Below are 19,556 nucleotides of genomic sequence, written 5' to 3'. Positions count from 1 at the left end.
TTTTCATAATTAAACACATTTATTGAATCTTTAATGGTGCGAGTACACATCGTCACGTCGACCAGCGCGTGACAAATTCATAATTTTTACATAATAATTTACATAACAAAATCCCGTGCCTCGGAAAATTCATGAAGGACTTACATATATATATATATATATATATATATATATATATATATATATATAGAATTTACATAACATTCTTAACACTCGGACTTGTACTTTATCATAATTCTATATATTAGCAAATGAAAGAAAAGAATTATTTAAGAAATCAGGAACACATGTACGAGTACGTATTACCTATTGAATTAATCTCTCATAATGATAATTATTAATTCCGATTAAATTTTCTGTTTCTTTTTTCTTTTTTTTTCAATTAAACCTATCAATGTCTTTTTCCGAGAGCACGTCTGACTATAAATCAATATTATATAGAAAATAATAAATAGTCGACAATATTAACGACGATACTCCATAAAGCATCGAAGACATAGTCACAGACGAATCCGTGATAGAAAAATATAGGTATACAGGTATATACGCATACACGTACAGGATGGTCCAAGAATTTCTCATTTCAAAACTACGCAGGCGAAAGTATGGCCAATCTCATTTGATAAAATGCCAATGAAACTTTCAGCTTTTGCGTTCTGCATATTAGATTTGAATTATTATTATTATCTACGATCTCTTCTTTCTTTCTTTCTTTTTTCCCCTTCTTCTTCTTCTAATCTCTTTATTTTCCTTTTTCTTCTTCTATCTCTTCTAACAATCTCAAATCTTTTATAGAATTTCGATACGATCAATTTGCCCTTTTATTCCTTTTTTCTTTTTTTTATGCGTCAATAAGGACGAACACTATCTACGTGGTCCTTAAATTCTTTGTTATCTCTTTATACTGTTGTCCTTGTGTCCTTTTAAGAAATATACAGACGCAAATAAAAATCTATATTTATAGGCTTTTTGGACCGGGAACAGATAATAGATAGGAAAAGGGACAAGAATCGTTTGGAAGAGGAATGATTCATAACGACGATCGCAATTAATTCGAAGTCTAACGTTATTACGTTTTTATCTTTACGACGATGACAATGACGATAGTGGTTGTCGCTATTATTATCATTATTACAATTATTATCATTATCGTGTTATGCTTTCATTTAACTCATCGAACAACTCATTTGTTTTTATGACATTATATATTAATGATATATCCAGTTTGCACAAGGGAGAGTTGGTTCCGAATGTCATTAAAAAAAAAAGAAAAAAAAAAGAGAGAAAAGATAAAGTAAAAAGAAATTAGAAAAAAAGAAAATAAAAATCATATGTGTGCAGCAGTAATAGTAAAGTGAAGAAATTCGGAACAATGACTAAAGGATATATACATCGATACACATATGTACGTATGTTAATTGACCACTAGACCATTAAATCGTTATTTAAACCAGCTATAGATAGGCATGTTTTAGTTTCTATTATGACAAACATAACAAGGAAACGAACGTCCGTCGATCGATCGATCGAGAGAGAAAGAAAGAGAAGGTGTAAGTTTCGTTTAATCGTTACAATAATATCGTTGGGAATCTGCATTTTTTGTATGTATTATATATTATATATACATATAAAAAGAATATATATATATATATTAAAACGAATTAGAAAATTTTCGAATAAGTTGTCGAAAGACAACTTCAATATCATCGTGTAACGACGAGAATGTAAAGCCTTGTTCATGCGTATGCGTGTGTGACGTAGGATAGAATAAATAAATAAACAAGAGGAAACAAACAATAAAAAAACAAAAAAAAGAAGAAAAAAAAAGATACGAGCCATCGAATGACAAAGCCAAAAATATGTCATCTCTTCTTTTATTATATTTTTTTGTTTTTTTTTCGTTAGATCGAACGATGAACGTGAAATTCGAAAAATATCAAAAAATGATGACGGGAAGCGTAAAACGAATGAAACATTTTTCGAAATGGAAAGCGACGAGGAGTAACGATGTAAGTACTTTGCTTGCGTTTGACATTAGATACAGGTACGAGTGCGCTTCTTCGCTCTATTTCACAATGGAATAGATATATACTTAAAAAGTTTGGCCTTCCTCGAATACGAGAGAAGAAGAAAAAAAAGAAGAAAGAAGAAAAAAAAAGAAAATAGAGATACGATTCTCGAGTTCGATTCAGCGGCCGAAGTTTCGTTCCTGTTTTCCTTATTTTTTTTTTTTTTTTTTTTTTTGAATAGAGGACAAAGATCTTATCTATTTGCTTATCTATTTGCGCATTGTCGCGTATTTTATTTCGTACGATTGAACGTACATATATCGAACATCGAAACGATCTCGTTTCTTTTTCTTTCAATCTTTCTTTTCTTTTCTCTTCTTTTCTTTCCTTTTCTGCTAGTATCTCTTCTTTTTTTTTCTTTCCCTTCCTCGCAATACTACTCCTGTCACCTCTCTCCCATTTGGAAGACAAGACTCTTTAAGTATTCCATTGGGAAGTGAGAGCCTTACTGTAGAAACAACGAATTTAATCTTATCTCGTGACTCCCCCGCACGTGGAATCGATAATTTCTTTTACCCCTTATAATTCTTCTTCTTTTTTTTTGTTCCTTTTTTACCTTTTTTCATTCTCTTTATTTATTTTCTTTATTATATCTCTTTTTTTTAATTAATTAATTAATTTATTTATTTATTTATTTATTTATTTATTTATTTATTTATTTATTTATTTATTCTCTCAACACGACATCAAAAGCACCGTCCAACCGATCGACCCTTATCGCTCGCTCTCTTATTTCGATTCGATAAAACTTTGTTTCTTTTGTTAATAATAAACTAGTCGTGTTATTAGGAAATTTCCACGGGGAAAAAAACGATTGAATTCGTATATTTATTAACGCGAGACCAACATTGGATAAGATTTACGATCTTATCTTTTATACGTAAGTACGTATTTATATCGTTTTCTCTGATCATTCACAATTCATCGTTTCAAGGATACCTCTTTTCTCGCTTTTTGCTTGTCTTTCGTCGAATGCCGAGCAAAGAAAATTAATAACGAAACACCGTGAACACTATGTATTGTACTCCCGTATTTCTCTCAAACTCGTGACTCTCCTCCCTTCACTTCACAGAGTGACAGAGAGAAAAAGAGAGAGAGAGAGAGAGAGAGAGGACGATCCTTTAAAGATTAATTTTTTTTCATTTTTTAATATTCTTTTTAAAGAAATTGTTGTAGAAGAAACGTTTTGCAAGAGCGGATTTTCTTCGATGAAAAAAAAAAAATAAATCTTACACATTCAAATTCTGAAGGTTTTTTCCTGTGAGAATAAAAAAAAAGTAAAAAGATAAGAAAGAGAAAAAAGAAACAAGCACTATAAATAAATTGTTCACGACGTTGGAGAAAAAAAATTAGACTTGCCCTTAGTATCGTCTTCCGAGCCATTTTCCTGCTGTTGGTTGGACAGTGACGAACGATAAATGCACAAGGAGGTATGTATACGTGTGTTTGTCTACGTGTATGTATGTTGTACGGCGCTCCTTCCACGTATATTACGGGTGTCTCATTTAAATCGATTTTCTTTCGATCGAAGTCAATTGAAAAATTATAATTAAAAAGTATAAAGAAAGAAAAAAAAAAAAAAAGAAAATAATTAATCGACATCTTTTCAACACCATTAAAGATTATTTTACATACAACGATTATAACGTTAATCGATTAAAATAGAACACCCTGTATACGCATGCATGTATTGTTGTTGTTCTTGTTGTTGCTATTGTTTATGTTGTCGTAAGGGATCATCTTCATCAAACAGAGAGCAAGAGAGATAATTAGAAATACATAACGATCGATCTTGATCCTACACGATACGAAAAAGGAAGGATCCTCCATCAACGATCGTTGTTCTCCTATAGATCTCAAAATTTTAGATCTCATAGTTACGAAACTTGTTGACGACCTCACTAGAGGCCTGCGAGTCCCACTCGACGTCACGCCGAGCACCGTAGTAAATATTGGCGCCACCCTCGCTGGCCCTTCTGTGAGCATTCGGGGCCTGACCTTTCACATGACCTGGTGAACCCTCGGCACCTCCCCCTCCACCACCAACAGTACTTCCGTCCGGCAGCATCCGGTCCTTCATCTTTGGTGTACTCCAATGCATCGACTGCGAATTCGTTCATTAATTTTTCATACTCTCCTTTTTATTTATTTTTTCTTTAACTTTCTTTTTTTTTAAGAGAAAGGATCGATAAATGATCCGATTCATCTATTATATTAATTACATTAAAAATGATTATATCATACGTTAACGACTACTATCACCTACTTTTAAAAAAATCGTAAATTGTTGCGCTTAATTATAATTTAAAAAGTAACGTAAAAAATTGCATTAAAATAATATTTTTAAATTGTAGCGATCTATGATCATTTATCGATCCATTTATCTTACGGCGCACTCTTACAAGACTTTTACGAGACTTTTCGAGATTTTTGAAAAAAGAAAAAAAAAGAAAAGTTGTCTAGATATTTTTACGTCTTTATTACATTTTCTAAAGCATTCTTGCACACTTTCTTACGATACGCAAAACCGTCACAATATATTATTTTCAAACAACGTTCGCGTTCTGCATAACGAGAACGTAAATCGAGTCAAAGGAAGTGCAAACTCGAGATTTATTCCACAGATACGTATGTATGTATGTATGTATGTATGCATGCGTCTCAACTTCGAAGAAAATGCAAAAGTTTACGGGGCTGTTGTTTACGGAGACCCGTTTGATCATATATTTAAGTAAGTACTTCGAAACATGGTACCTTGATAAAGTCTCGCGCATGAGCTAGTTATCTATCTATATTTCCTTCAAATGTTTACACAACCAAGCGTTTTACGTTTAATAACTTATCTATGGATTTTCATAACACTTCTCTTTGCATAAGCTTCGCGTCTTCTTTTTATTTTCCAAAAAATAAAAAGAACAAAAACAAGAAGATAAAATCATATTTACGTCGTTTTATTATTGATTTAAATAATAGACACAACATATTTAAAATTCCATGAGTATTTCGACGCGTGAAAATGTCTTCTAAGTTCAATGTTCGATCTTCGAAAATATTTTTAATATCAAGTCGATCGCCGAGTTAATTTTGCGTTAATACGAATCCAAAGTTTTGAAGAATTTCTTTTAAGTTTTGTTTATTTTTGTTATTGGAAGAACGACCGAGAAAAATTCAATTTTATAATTTTATTCCCGTTGATTAAATTTGTCGGACTAGGAATATTCTTTTCTTTTCTTTTCTTTTTCCTTTCTTTTCAACTTACTTGATGAACGTGTTCCTTCATGCCGAGCCACTGCTTGTAGCTAATGGAAATACCACTGTGCCGCCACTTGTCGTAGTTGCTCCTCTTTTCCGGGTCGCATAGAATCTCTTTGGCATTCTAAAATAAGATCGAAAATAGAATCGGCAGATAAGAATTTTCTAACGTCACTTATCTTACGGATAAAAGAAACGCATACTTTAAGCTTTTGAAATTTTGCCTCGGCCTCCTTGTCACCGGCATTTTTGTCAGGATGATATTGTAAGGCTAGTGCCTTATATTCTGCTATGATTTGCTCGACCTGTGGCATATAATCAAAAAAAAAAAAAAAAAAAAGAGAAAAAGATCGAAGTTTTACTTTTAATACAAGTAAATTTTTCTTCAATATCGATCGTACGAAGTTCATTATTTTCTTAATAGAATGTTCGATTATCAATAAATGGACATTGTTTGATTACGAAACATTGAAATTGTTTCTAAGTGTAGGATATAAATAAAGAAACAAAGAAAGAAATTCAAGAGACAGAGAATCCTCGATTAACTCGATTTATCAACATAGGTCAGTAACATTTATTGAAGATAATATGAAATCAACGTTAAACAATTCTATGAATTATACGAATCGATAAATATTCTAGCAATCTTATCGGAAGTTGATTTTATTAACTATGTATAGAAAGAAAAAGGAAAAAAAAGACAAACGAGCAAACGGAAATAATGATTCGCGATATACATATTTTATGTTCGTAAAAAGAAATAAATTAAGAAATAAATTCCATTGATTGCTTCGAGTTCGAATTTTGGATTCTCGTTAAAAGCCATGTAAATAGTAAGCTAATGGAGAAAGATTCCACGGTGCATTTCACCTGTCATTAACATTATCGCACAATAATCGATGTTACGAATTGGTCGAATTACATACGACCTTCGAATGGAATTAAATTTCAGTCTCAAATTCGAAGTTGAGATGGGCGATCAGAGTTCTATCCCTTTTATCTCGCTCGTGTTAATTGCCCTACTTGTATCAGAATTATTCTCTCTGTCCCTGTTTCCGTCTCTGTCATTCTCTTTCTCTGTCTTTCTAATAATGTTTGACGATAATCGCATTTATATTGAAAACAGATGCAAGAAGTAGATCAAAGAGCTTCTACTAGTAGATATACGTATCTACGCGTAAGAACCCTCCTAATTATGAAACTGTTATTAGTTTGCAATTATTATTGTATCGCTAGAAATTTTTGTTAGATAACGTGAAATTCAATTGAACCAATGTCGATCGATATTGACACAATTTCGTGAGAAATGATTCGATTAAGAGTATAAAAGAAAAAAAAAAGAAGAAGAAGAATCAATTTTAAAAACATTCAAGTTCAACATTCAGTTATTTTCAACAAATCTAAAGGCAAATTGGACGAAGCAAATTGGAAAATCGCCGTATGATATTAAATGGGATGACATTTTTAAAAAGGTATTCTTGTTCCTTCTCTTTTTGTTTTTCAACGAGGATGAATTCCGTTTGATAGCATCCATCGCAATTCTCCGTTGAATTTAACGGTGCCCCCTTTTGTTCAAAACTTTTCGCGATTTCAATAGACTACCAGGCACATTTCGCGAGAGAGTACGTTATTTGCGAAAGAAGAGAGAAAAAAGAGGAAAAAAGAAAAGAAAAAAAAAAAAGGAATGGCACTCCTTTGATAATGTTGCAAATGGCATGCATGAAATAAGCGACCCTTTGTTTCCAGTTTAAAATTCCTAAGTACGAGAAAAGAGCAAAGGGACGAGCATTGGTTTTCTATAAAATTAGTCTCTCAATAATTATTTCTTGACCTAATTCATTTAGAACAGAATATTTATGCTATAACAATTTTTTTTAATGCATAAAAAAAGAATAAAAAAAGAGGAGCTCGAAATGCACGTTGACAACAACATCTTTAAGATTTTAATCGCTTTACGTCAGAGATATGCTGATAATAATACTATTAAAAATGACAAATTGTTCGAGATATATGGTCACATTTACATAACAAGTAAGTACGATCTTTTCATTTCTGAATAAAAACACGGCTTTTAGTGTAATCGAATAAATTTAAAGTAATTGAATTATTCAAACCCGATATCGTTTATGATTTTATTCCATAAAAAAACGTCTCGTTCGATTATTCACAAGGACAATTATTTTACGATAAAAGTAACTTTTGTCATCGTCGAGGAAAAAAATAGAAAAAAGTCGTAAGTGTCGATAACGATAACGAAATCGAAGTGACAAGGGACCGTAAAAATATCAATATGAGCATAAAACTTAACTTGGTCGCTCTTTAACTTGAGCGAGACGATCGTCTTCACGTTTTACATTAAAAGCCGCATTAAAGGGTTGTTCAAGTAGAAAAATCGCGTGGGAGTAAATTTAAAAGCGTCGTAAGGTCGATATACGAATTTTCAGAACTTTATTTCGCAAGCTTTAAATCATACTTCGTATGCATACTACATTTCTGATTCTTAAAATTCTTTGATAATATCGATAAAAGATTAAATAATAGCGATTAAAACATTTGAATTATGGTTTAACGTTAAATTTGATTAAAGTACACTGTCGAATTTAATTATATTTAAGTTGACGTATAAACTTTAATTTTATCGCGCTTACAAAATGAAATATAAACAAAATAAAATTCAATAATAAAGTGTAACCATAATTTTATTTATCGTTTAACGTGCTCTTTCGGTTTCGGTCAGCACTTCAAAACGAATAAACAAATTCGATTATACGAATCGTAACAATTCGAAAACTCGATAATAAATCGTAAATACGATTAAATTTCCTCAATAATTCGATAATCCTAAATATATCTCTACGAACGATTATTACCTAGATAGACAAATTTATTGTGATCCTTACCGTCGCTGACTCGTCGCAGGATAGAAGAGCGTAAAGATCCTCGTCCTCGTCGGGCTTGTAGTTGATCATGTCGTCGACACTCATTTCGCGTTAAATCAGATTGATTTAATTAACGAACAAAAATCTTCTTTTCCTTTTCGTACGTTCGTTCGTTTTTCAGGAAACTTCGGAGCAAGAAAGTATCAAAAAATGAACGAGGAAAATGAACGATTACTCGAGGAATGAAATTATCGTTGAATTTCTTGCGAGTATGAAGAATCGATTATCGAGAAGATTGAAATGTTCTCTCTCTCTCTCTCTCTCTCTCTGTCTCTCTCTTCCTCTCTCTCTTGATAGTAAACTCTCTTTCCGACGCGAATATTCGTCACCTGTTGCCGTGTCTCGCACGTCGCCGACTCGGACGCTCAAGTGACGGACGAAAGTGGGAAATCCGTGTCGGAGACCCGGAAAGACCCGATTCCCGGGAAATTCTCTGCGCATGCGCACTCTAACGATCCTACTCCTATATTTCTTCTCTCTCTCTCTCTCTCTCTCTCTCTCTCTCTCTCTCTCTCTCTCTCTCTCTCTCTGTCTCTCTCTGTCTCTCTTTCTCTACCTCCCTCTCTTTGTATATATATGTAGGTGTATATGCGCGTATATATCTTTCTCTTTGTTATCCTCCGTCCTTCTCCTTTTCGCGAATGCGCAGTCTACCACACTTAGCGGCTGCTCTTCTTCTTCTTCTTCTTCTCTCTACGCCTCCTCCTCCTCCTCCTCCCCCTTTTCCACCTTCTTTTTCTCTTTCTACTCCGCAATAAGCAACGTCGTTCGTCCTGTCTATCGCCTTGAATCCTTGACGAGGAACTCCAATTCTAAGGATTAATCCTGCAAAAAAAGAAAGGAAAAGGACACGATGGATTATTTTCCAACGCGACCCAGAAAACGAGACTTCCATTTAAGAAATTTATCACAATGAGAGAATTTCCTTCTCTCGTTGTAATTTTTATATCCCATTTTAATAGGTAACTATAATCAAATATTCTTTCACGAGCTTGTTCATAAATCATACGTTCGAGAGATATTTTGATAGCGCGATTATTTGAATATTTGACATTTTAATATATTTCGATAAATAATTCCGAATAATACGTTAAACATTTCTCTTTGATATGCTTGTTTTCCATAGAGATAAATCTTCTATGGAGATCAATCATTTGTGTTCTTTTTGTTCTATTTGTTCTCTCTTTTTTCTTTTATTTTTTATTTCTTTTTTTACTTTGAGAAACTTTAAAAGGTCGATCTCTGTGTCGTTATTCAAGCGATTTTTATTAAAGGGAAACTGAAATTGCTGGATGATTCGACTATCGTCTCCATTGATTGAAAATCATATATACGTTCGTCGAAATACACACACCATACACACACACACATATACACATACGTTGCGGGGGATCATAGGGGAAATAAATAAAAAAAAAAGAAAAAGAAAAAATATTCCTTGCAGTGATAATAAATAATAAATAAAAAACGAGCGAAGAAATAATTTATTTCATCTGAAATCAATAGTGAATTTCACGAGAGAGTAAGAAAAAAAAACAAGAAAATACACACGTCGTTTGTTTCTTTCATGATTAATAAAATACATAGTGATCTCTTCTCTCGTTTCATGTACAAACATCATCCTCGTCTACGGACCTAATTACATTGTAAAGCATCGTTCTAATCGCACGAGACGAAACAATTGCAGCTCGTACTCGATATACGATGAATCATAAGCTCTCGTTTCAGCCTTGAATCCATTCCACAAAGTTACCTTTCAATATCTAAGCGGAACAACACACAAGCTAATAGTATAGTAGATACCTATTCGCGAGACAGAAAAACTTTGTTCCACTTACGAATACTCATTAACGTTTTATTATATAACCCAATAATAAAAATATGAGATATTTTCAAGTAGGAGGTTTCAATAAAATCGCAAGAAAAAGAAGAAAGCTAGAAAAAAATAAGAACTAAGAATGAAAGATAACGCAACGAGAAGTTAAGAACGTAAAGATATTATCATTGGTCCTTGACATCTCGATTTGTCACAATTTCGACACACACGCACAACGAATCGTCCGATAGTAAGAAATCAAACTGAAAAAGAAGAAGAAACAAAACAAATTAAAATCTTTTTGAGAAGGAAACATGTACCTTGAAAGTATCTAATGAAACGTGATCTCGATCTAATCGATCGATCTTTAATTTCACGATTATCACTATATCGTATTCAACAAAATTTATAACACCAAATGAACATATAATCCTTTTGATAATTTAATCGCGATCTTGATCGAAGTTAAACCGATTTAACGATCGAGGAATGTTCAATTATGAGAGCATACTGCGCATAATACGTCTTCCACGTAAGAGATTCCGGATACTTGTGGCTTTCACTCGACGCTCGATCAACCTTGAACCTTTTCTCTCTCTCTCTCTCTCTCTCTCTCTCTCTCTCTCTCTCTCTCTCTCTCCCTCTTTCGTGATCAGAGATCATGATCTTCTTTACCGACCGAAGACAATCATGCGTATCTCGCCATTTTGAAAAAATGATTTTTATTTTCTTTTCTTTCTTCTTTTTCTTATTTTTTTAAAATGGTTAACGTTATAAATTCAAACTATAATACAAAATATTCGATCTTTTCTTTGGTACATTTAAAAAAAGAAAAAAATAAAAGGACTTCAACCTTTATATATTTTTATCTGATGGTAGAATCATTAAAGTGACGTCAAACGAAAATTTCGACTCCGGATGAAGAAAAGAGTAGTCACGATCAATAGATTCAACGAACGTTACATTTGTATCGTGGAAAAAAGGGAGAAAGAATTCACTGGTATTTTGCGATTTTTTGAAAATCGTTATATGAACGTCGGTATCGAGAAATTCGCAATCTCGAAACGTCGAAATTCCCAATGACGGGGAAGCGCGAATCAATACTGTGAAAAAGTAAATGAAAGAATTCGAGGGCAGTCTGGAAAAAAAAGAAAAAAAAGGAAAAAAAGAAGAACAAAATTTGAACGTTGGAAGCGAGAGTGCCTGAAAACATACGACCCGGTTTACGTGATAGCTTCGCTCGTCTCTTGTAGTCGCCTACATGGCACTCTGTAAGCTCGTTAATTGAGTTTGAATCGGGTCTTGGAAACACGAAGACCTACTCCCAACTACAAGACATTTGTACAAGGCCAACATCTCGTATTATCTTGTGTCGCGTTAATTTACAGTAAATTTTGTAAAGCGCCAGGATGCTCGTTAAATTACACGCAGTAATTCTATGGTAATAAGGATATTGGATATTACACGACTGTTCGTTAAAAGTTTTCTTGGATAAAGAACGAAAAATACCTTTGTTCCGTTTTTTCTATTTTTTTATATTTTTTATTGTTTTCTTTTTTATTATCCTTAACAAGCTATTCACTATTAAACGAACGAGTTGAAGTGTTTTTCCTTCGAATGAAATATACTCAAAAGAAATAATTATGAAATAACGGAGAATATCTTTTTTTATCGCAATAATTATTCAATCTTTAAATGTTGTTTGCGGTATGTTCTTCGACTTTTGATATCGTAATCACCAAAGGGCGTATTTTATTTATTGAAAATATTTTTATTATATCTCTTTCGATAACATAAATAGAATAACGTAATATTCCTTATGAAATTAATTCTATACGAGTCAATTAATTTTGTTTTATTAAACGTGAAAAAGTATGTATCTTCTTATACAGATAGTTAAGGAGACTTAATCTTATTTTTTATATAATCGAGAGACAAAGTAGGCATCTGTTTTTGAATTCGTTTTCAAGTCGAACGAGAAAAGTTAAAATGACCTGAGCTCGAGAATCTCGTCTCTGGTTTCGAGTAGCCTTACTTCGATGGAAACTGGGTGAGAGATAGAAAAAGAGAGAGAAAGAGAGAAAGAGAGAAGAGAGAGAGAAATATGTTGCCTAGTTCTTATATATTATCCGAGATATACGACACCGTAAAAAGGAAAATTGCTTTCTTGCTTTAAAATTTTTATCTCTTATTTACGCGAGTTTGAAATTTACGTTCAGAATAATTTTCTTTCTTTTTCCTTTTTTTCTCATAAACTCTTTTATCGTTCTCATTGCGTTATTAACCAATGTTCAAGCTATTGAATCATTTATGAGTAAACAGAAAATGACATATATAAATATATATAAATATATGTATATGTGTGTGTGTGTGTGTGTATGTACATATAAACGTATATATAATAAAAATGTACGTGGATACGATGTTACGTAAAATCAATTTCATCGAATGTTTTTATCTCACTTCCATATTATTCCATAATATTTCCGATATTCCGGTATTGACATTACATAGATACCTTTGATTAAAAAAAAAAAAAAAAAAAAAGAGAGAAAAATAGAGATATAGAAAGAGAGAAAGCTCGCTTTTTCGCCGTCGTGCGAGTACACGAACGTGGATAAATGGAAAAGTGTGTGTTAGTGACGTCTTGATTTCTCACAAGTATTATTTGATGTGTCAATCTAAAAGTTATATCTTTTTTATAAAACCGATTTATTCTAAATAATTACCAATTGGTAATTGCAAATTACAAAATAAATACTACGCTGATATAAAGAAAAAAGTTTATTATAAATTAAACATACAGGTATGTTATAATTTTTATAGATATAAATATGCACAGGATACACGATATTTGATTTTTTCACTTATTATTTATTTTGTCCTTTTTCCTTTGATCTGCGTTTTTCTTACGTAATACATATTTATAGTTTGTATTTTCATTGTTTTCAGTAAAAGTAAGTGCATATAACGATAATCCTCATGTTGTTTAGACCGTCATTAGAAAGTCTAATTCTCTTGGGGATCACTCGGATGAATAGAATAGAGAAAGGGAGTGGAGACAGATACAAGAAGGAGGGAAAAATAGGAAGGGAGAGGGCATCGAAGGAGACACTAAAACGTGACTGAATGCATAAGATCATTATGCATTCGACTTGCCTTCGTGAAAGACGACGCTGATTATCGCCACCTTCGTTTACAGCTGTTAAGTCGAAGTATTGTTTCGAACCATCACCTAGCCTTTCGCTGTCGAAGAAAACAAATGCGCTTACCTTGCGATTTCATGCTTTCAATTATTTTTTTCATTTTTTTTTTTTTTTACGAAGAGTTTTGCCATTAAAGTTCGATAATGGAAAAAGCACATTACAAATAGCCTAGGAAAAACTTCGACGAGAGACTTTGAATTAATCGTTATATAGCATATTCTTGTAACTTTATTATTTTACATTTAGGTTGGTTTGTTGAAAAGAATTACAAGAAAAAAAAAGAAGGAAGAGAAGGAACAAAAATATACCTGTATATACAGAACGTCCCATTTGAAATTTCTCGCGCAATATTTTCCAAATTATAGGTCGATTAAAAAAATATTTCAAAATGGAATTTATCCTGTTTTGTGGAAAGGCAGAGAATTACAATCGTCACGAATTTTCTCTAGATGGACGTGCTTTCGATATTTTAAGTCGATCATTGTTTCTTTTATATATGGAACTTGAAGTAGCTTGAAAGACCAAAGTATTATGGTCAATGAATTCCACTCGGAATGGGTTACACGCTTGTCTAAATATAAACATACAGATTCTTATGAAAAGACAAAGGTCACCTTGAAATGTGAAAAGCATTCTAGCAGATCTAGAGAAAATTTGTTATCGATGTAAGATGTCGCTTCTCAAAACAAGGTAAGTTTTCTTTGAAAGATTATTTAAAAGGAATTATAATTTGAGAAATAATTAAATTCGAAACTTAATACAAAACACTCTTTATATATCATTTAATCTACTTTTCTTGATATTTAAATATTATATAATATGATTAAATATAGAATATAAGAAAAATAAAGACATTTACATGTCTTATGTAGACAATTATAATCCAATAATTATATTCAATAATATTTAAACGTCGAAAAAAGTAAATTATATAAATATATATAGTTGTATATATATATATATTTATATATTTATAACATGTAGACATAACTTCACGAGTGGATTGAGTGCATATTAAAATAAGAAAAAAAGTTCACATAAATATACGTTCAATATAACATTATCTCTGAGATTGTTAATCGAATTTCTGTCTTCCAATAACTCTTTTGATAAACTGAATTGATTGTGGGAGGACTAATCGATTGACCACCTCCAACGCTGAACTTAAATCCAATAGGTTTTTATCTGCAGTAGTACCTAAAACAATTAGCTTAGAACACAACAGTGGATAAGTTCAAGATACTTCGGTATTGCATTATTCGAGAATTGTCCAACAAATTCGATCGATACGAGGTAACTTTAAACGAATCAGAATCACAACAATAAAACGTGTTTTGAGATATCCGGTATATGCACTCTACTTTTTCTCGATATTTCAATATTGAATATAATTATTTGTAATTATTACGATCTATACGAAGAGACATAAATTTAATCTGAAAGATTTATATTTGCTTGAAAACAAAGTGTTTTTCTTTTTCGATAATACTGCAATAAAAAAGATTCAAATTTTTTACTTATGAATATTTAAATTACTTGTAAATTAATGTAAAGATTAAAAAAGAAGAAAAAGAAACACTATAACATTGTACGTCCATATTTGAATAGAAAATGTAAATTAACTACGTAGAATTTCCAGCAGCAGGGATAGTCTTTTTTACGAGAGAAAGATATAAATATAAAAGATAGGAAGCGCGTAGAAAAAAGTAAAAGATCCAAAATAGACGAAAAAGGAATAGGAAAGAATGAGAGTGGCGCCGAGAGAGGGTTAATTTTTTGCCTGCTGGTGAAATTCGGTCTTACGAGCCTAATCCTTGAAATCTGGCTCGTGCTATGAAAATCTGGTGGCCGTGCTTAGTAGCTTATCGATTTATGGAGGAGGATACGACCATTATAAAATGTGGTCGGCAGTTCGAGCGAGCATCGTCCACTACGTTACGATTTGTCAATTTAGAAAGAAAGAAGACAGAGAAAGACAGCTGTTCTACACGTGTTTCACACATTTAAGTATACGTAGAATTCTGTGCATCCACTACCTCGCAACATTCGTCCTATCGCAACTCCCAAAAATGTAATTTTCCTCGACGAAAAAATTGTTTTCTTCTCAACCCTTCCAATTCTTCCTCTTATAGAACATACTAATTATAAACTCTTTTCTTTTTTACTCGTGATAAAAAACCAACAAAAGAAAAAAGAGAAAAGAAAAAAAATTTGCACTACCTTTTCTGTCCTTGCAAGGACCTTCTCGTTCATTAACGTATTAATTATTCTATTTAAAACTTCTTGATTTTCATGAAATTCCATTTGAATGAAAATTTTAACCAATAAGTCGACTCGTCCGTAAAAGAAAATGATATAATTTAAAGGAAGTACCTTTTCTAGTAGGAGAAATATCAGATAACTTTATGAAATTGTATCATTGAAAGGTCACTTCGTACTTCATCTCAATCAAACTTCCGAGAAGTGATGTTGAAACGTTCTTCAAAGTATGAAGCACTAACCCAAGATTCGATTCTGTTAAACAAGATTAACTCTAAGTTTACGAAGTTGCGAAACTAATTTTCTTTGAAAATTTTCTTTTCGATGATACATACAACATCGAAGACAAATTCTGACAGAAGGAAGGTTACCGTTCTAAGACCAGGAGGAGCGATAAAAGAATAAATAAGGGAACATGGTGTCAGAAGGGTCGAACCCTTTTCTCGCGGAGGAAAGGAGCGTGCTGGTTTAAGAAGGAAATACATCGCCGCGCTTCGTTTCCTTACGCACATGCGTAACAGACACGCAAGCGTGCACGCGCGCGTCACTAACCTTACCTCAACAGAAATTTTCGATAGACTTACTTTGAGAAAGCGCTGTCTTCCTTGCCTTCGTTTCTTTCTTTCTTTTCTCTTTCATTTTTTTTATTTTTTTATTTTTTTTTTAATCATTAAGTAGTACACGCATATGTGCGCTGCTATTACTCTTCCTTAACTCGAAACGTATTATGCTTACGTGGAACGTTTTATTTTATATAATTATAAATCTTTAGAGTTGATTCAATCGATGGATTGTTTATTTTTATTTTTACTTTTTATTTATCTATTTACGCATTTTTTTTATCAATCAAGAAAGAAAATCAATCACGAAATTTTATACGCGCTCGATGAAAACAGAGACCTAAATAATGGATTTCTCATTTAATGTATACCGACCTTTCACCTTTCCTTACTCGAGCTAAAGTCAAAAGTTCATTCAATCTCTTTGATAAAGCAAGAAAATCAATAATTTCAATATTCAGATTTCTTTACGATCACTTCGATTTCCCTTTAGATACCTGTGAACATAAGAGGATTTTATAATGTAATCTTTTATATAAAAAATGTATCGGATCAATGAGAAAATTTATACATGATCTTTGAAATGTCGCAAAGTGTAAATATCGAGATTAGTCTGTTTCCCATCGGAAGATAAATAGAAGATAACAGAAACTGTAAGAGGAAAAACATGACCTTGATTATAAGACTTGTGTCTTATTTGTTTCGTAATCATACGAAGCATCAGGTTTATAGAAGTTATACCTTTTATAGAAGCTTTAACCCTTTTTCCTTTCTTTTCCTTTTAATCGTCGAAACTTTACATCTCGATGCGTACCCCGTGTTTCTTAAGTTATTCATTTTCTCTCTCTCTCTCTCTCTCTCTCTCCCTCTCTCCCTCCCTCTCTCTCTCTCTCTCTCTCTCTCTCTCTCTCTCTCTCTCTCTTGCTCTATCTATGTATATCTCTCTTTCTCTCTCCCTCTTTTTCGTAGAGCCAAACGGTCTCGGTACCGTCTCGTTCCATCCTTATTTATCTCGAAATAACGTTGCCGTGCGTATAGTGGCTTAGATGGGCGTTTCTTCGTACGCTGCCAGATGCGTGGGTGGTGGCAGTGAAGTGAGAGAGAGATAAAGACAGAGAAAGAGAAAGAGAAAGAGAGAGAGAAAGGGAGAGAGAGAGAGAGTAAAAGAAAAAGAGAGAAAGAGAGAAGAATAAGAGAAGGAGAGCACGAACACGACGACGGTCACATGGCCACGCTCGAGTCTTCCTCTTCTTCTTCTTCTGGCCCGACTGTCAGTATTCCGTGAAGTGTTGTGCCGTGCTTGCGTGCAGTGCCGTTTCCTTCGTCGTCTACGACGACCCTGATGAAGACGAGAGCGAATCGAATAAAAACGATTTTGACGTTAGACCGCGCACGGTTTACTCGAAGTAATTTTGTCTTTATACCTGCGAGGGTGGAGAGGTTGATAACTAATTCGTACTAAGGTGAAAAATAATGTGTGCATAGAAAAGAAGTAAAAGAAAAATTGTTTTAATAAGAAAGAAGAGAAGAGACAGAGAGAGAGAGAGAGAGAGAGAGAGAGAGAGAGAGAAAGAGAGAGAAAGAGAGAATGATCGACTCGCTGACAGGTGGATATTAAAGGTAAGAAAGAATTATTTTCTAAATTGGATCGAAAGTTGGAAAGTTTGCCAGAAACGCATAAGACGTATTCTCAAGACTTAGTTTAGATAATTTATTTAGAGTCTCTTATTGGTAATCTGGATCTATCGACTCTATCGATCACGGGTTCGATCGTTTCATCCGCCAGTTCGTGACGTCAAAAGTAAAATGGATTCAAGGGGATCGTATACAAGGGACGATAACAAATAGTCGTGATGTGTTATTATCGTACGATGTAGTGAGTACAGTGTCTATAGGATGTTATACGGGCTAACACTTCGTGGTTATTATTATCTTGAATATTTAGAGGGCAAATGGTAAACAGCAAGAGATGCGTCGTAGCTTTCGATCGAGCCTGATGATGATGATCACCAATCGTTTAAGGTAGATACCGATTTTTCGCGTCGAAATCTATGTAAATATGATTTCGATCCCTATCTATTTATTAGCAAATGATAAACAGTTGGAATTAACAGTTGGAATTAATTATTTATTGAATTAATAATGAACGGTTAATTATTATTAAATTAACGGTTTGAAATAATCACGAATTATTTTACGAAAGTATAACATTCTTTTAAGAGTAATGAATTGACAACTTATTTGTAAACGCGTGCGTGCGTAAGATCGCACGAATATGGCAAATTTGACGATTTACAAATATGTAAAAATTTATTTTAAAATAAATTTTTTGATTATTACACGAGCGCTTAAAGTTTTATTTTCAAGCTCGTAAGCTCGACTTAATGATCGTCGATGCGAAGAACGATTCCCTCGCGTTCCGAGGAGACGCACGAATGAAAACAAATCGTTAGTCAGTGCTTAAAATAATAATTTGTTAGCCGTTTTCGAGGTAGAACGAATTCCACGAAGGACGACGCTCAGGACGGATCAAAGTTTGCCCCCTGATGATTTTCTAGAGTTAAAGATTTTTCACGAGTACTCTTAAGATCGTTGAACGTCTGCCAATCGTACGAGTTTCGGAAAAGTTCGTTCTATCTTGTTGAAGAATTAACTCATTGTCAGAAGATGATTTAACGACATCGAAGAAAAATGTCTGATTCGCGTATTTTCTCTTCGATAAAATACATGAAAATATTGATGGTGAATTTACAATTGCAAAGTAATTTACAAATAAACCTATCACGAAATAATGATAAATAGAGACATCTGAATTTATATATATGTATATATGTGTGAGTGTATAATTATTTATTTTATCTTTCAACGTTTTAATTGAGTAATTACTGTTTATATTAAAAAATACAAAGTATTATATGATTTGAAGATGTAGTAGAAAAAATGGATAATAATAAATTACTGTAGTAATAAATAAAAAATAAGAGGGAGAGAAAAAAAATATGGAAAAAAAAAGAGAGCTTCGTTTACGTTCCACGCTTAGCGTTCCAGAGGGACGAATATTTTTAGGGTTGCCCATGTTGAGGAATCTGTACGAATATTCCATTAGGAATTAGGCAGGCAGCTCACCGCGTATATTAATAGATCGAACCTGACAGCCGAATCTGAGCAGACGCGAGGAGTGCGTCTTTCGTGTTTCGTACGACACGACACGAATCGTTCCACTCTTCTTCAAACGCATAGCTTTCGAACCTAATCGATTTAAATCTTCGCTTTCGAATTCACTTTTCTTTAACCTTTTTTCTTTTAATTTCTTTTCTTCTTTTCTTTCCACGGATTTTGCATTCCAAACCGGCGCCTTTCGGGCTTTCGACATTTTTTGTACATCAAGAAAATGCACCGTGGATAAAAATAGAAAGAGAAAAAAAAATATAGAATTGACTTTTGTTTTTCCAATA

At 32.9% G+C, this 19,556-nt stretch overlaps 2 protein-coding genes across 3 annotated transcripts in view; one reads left to right on the top strand and one right to left on the bottom strand.

Moving 5' to 3' along the window:
• On the bottom strand, positions 1–8,737 carry LOC122637139 (J domain-containing protein). The gene is made up of 4 exons (XM_043829084.1): positions 8,222–8,737; positions 5,525–5,626; positions 5,329–5,445; positions 1–4,173 (listed from the first exon to the last, which is right to left on the bottom strand). The coding sequence occupies exons 1-4, from the start codon at positions 8,303–8,305 to the stop codon at positions 3,934–3,936; spliced, it is 543 nt and encodes a 180-aa protein (XP_043685019.1). The 5' UTR covers positions 8,306–8,737; the 3' UTR covers positions 1–3,933.
• An 8,520-nt stretch (positions 8,738–17,257) lies between these two features.
• Positions 17,258–19,556, top strand: part of LOC122637125 (phosphoinositide 3-kinase adapter protein 1) — a 39,854-nt gene continuing 37,555 nt past the window's right edge. Inside the window, exon 1 of one of the 2 annotated variants that reach the window (XM_043829064.1) lies at positions 17,258–17,721. The gene's annotated coding sequence lies outside the window, so the exon portion shown is untranslated. Of the gene's footprint in view, positions 17,722–17,765; positions 18,124–19,556 lie in introns of those variants that run through there. The other variant, XM_043829073.1, reaches the window with a different exon arrangement.

This window comes from Vespula pensylvanica, chromosome 1, assembly GCF_014466175.1.
Source record: "Vespula pensylvanica isolate Volc-1 chromosome 1, ASM1446617v1, whole genome shotgun sequence".
NCBI classification, from domain to species: domain Eukaryota; kingdom Metazoa; phylum Arthropoda; class Insecta; order Hymenoptera; family Vespidae; genus Vespula; species Vespula pensylvanica.
The sequence above is the reverse complement of the archived record's forward strand: the minus strand, read 5'-3'. Positions and strand labels throughout refer to the sequence as shown.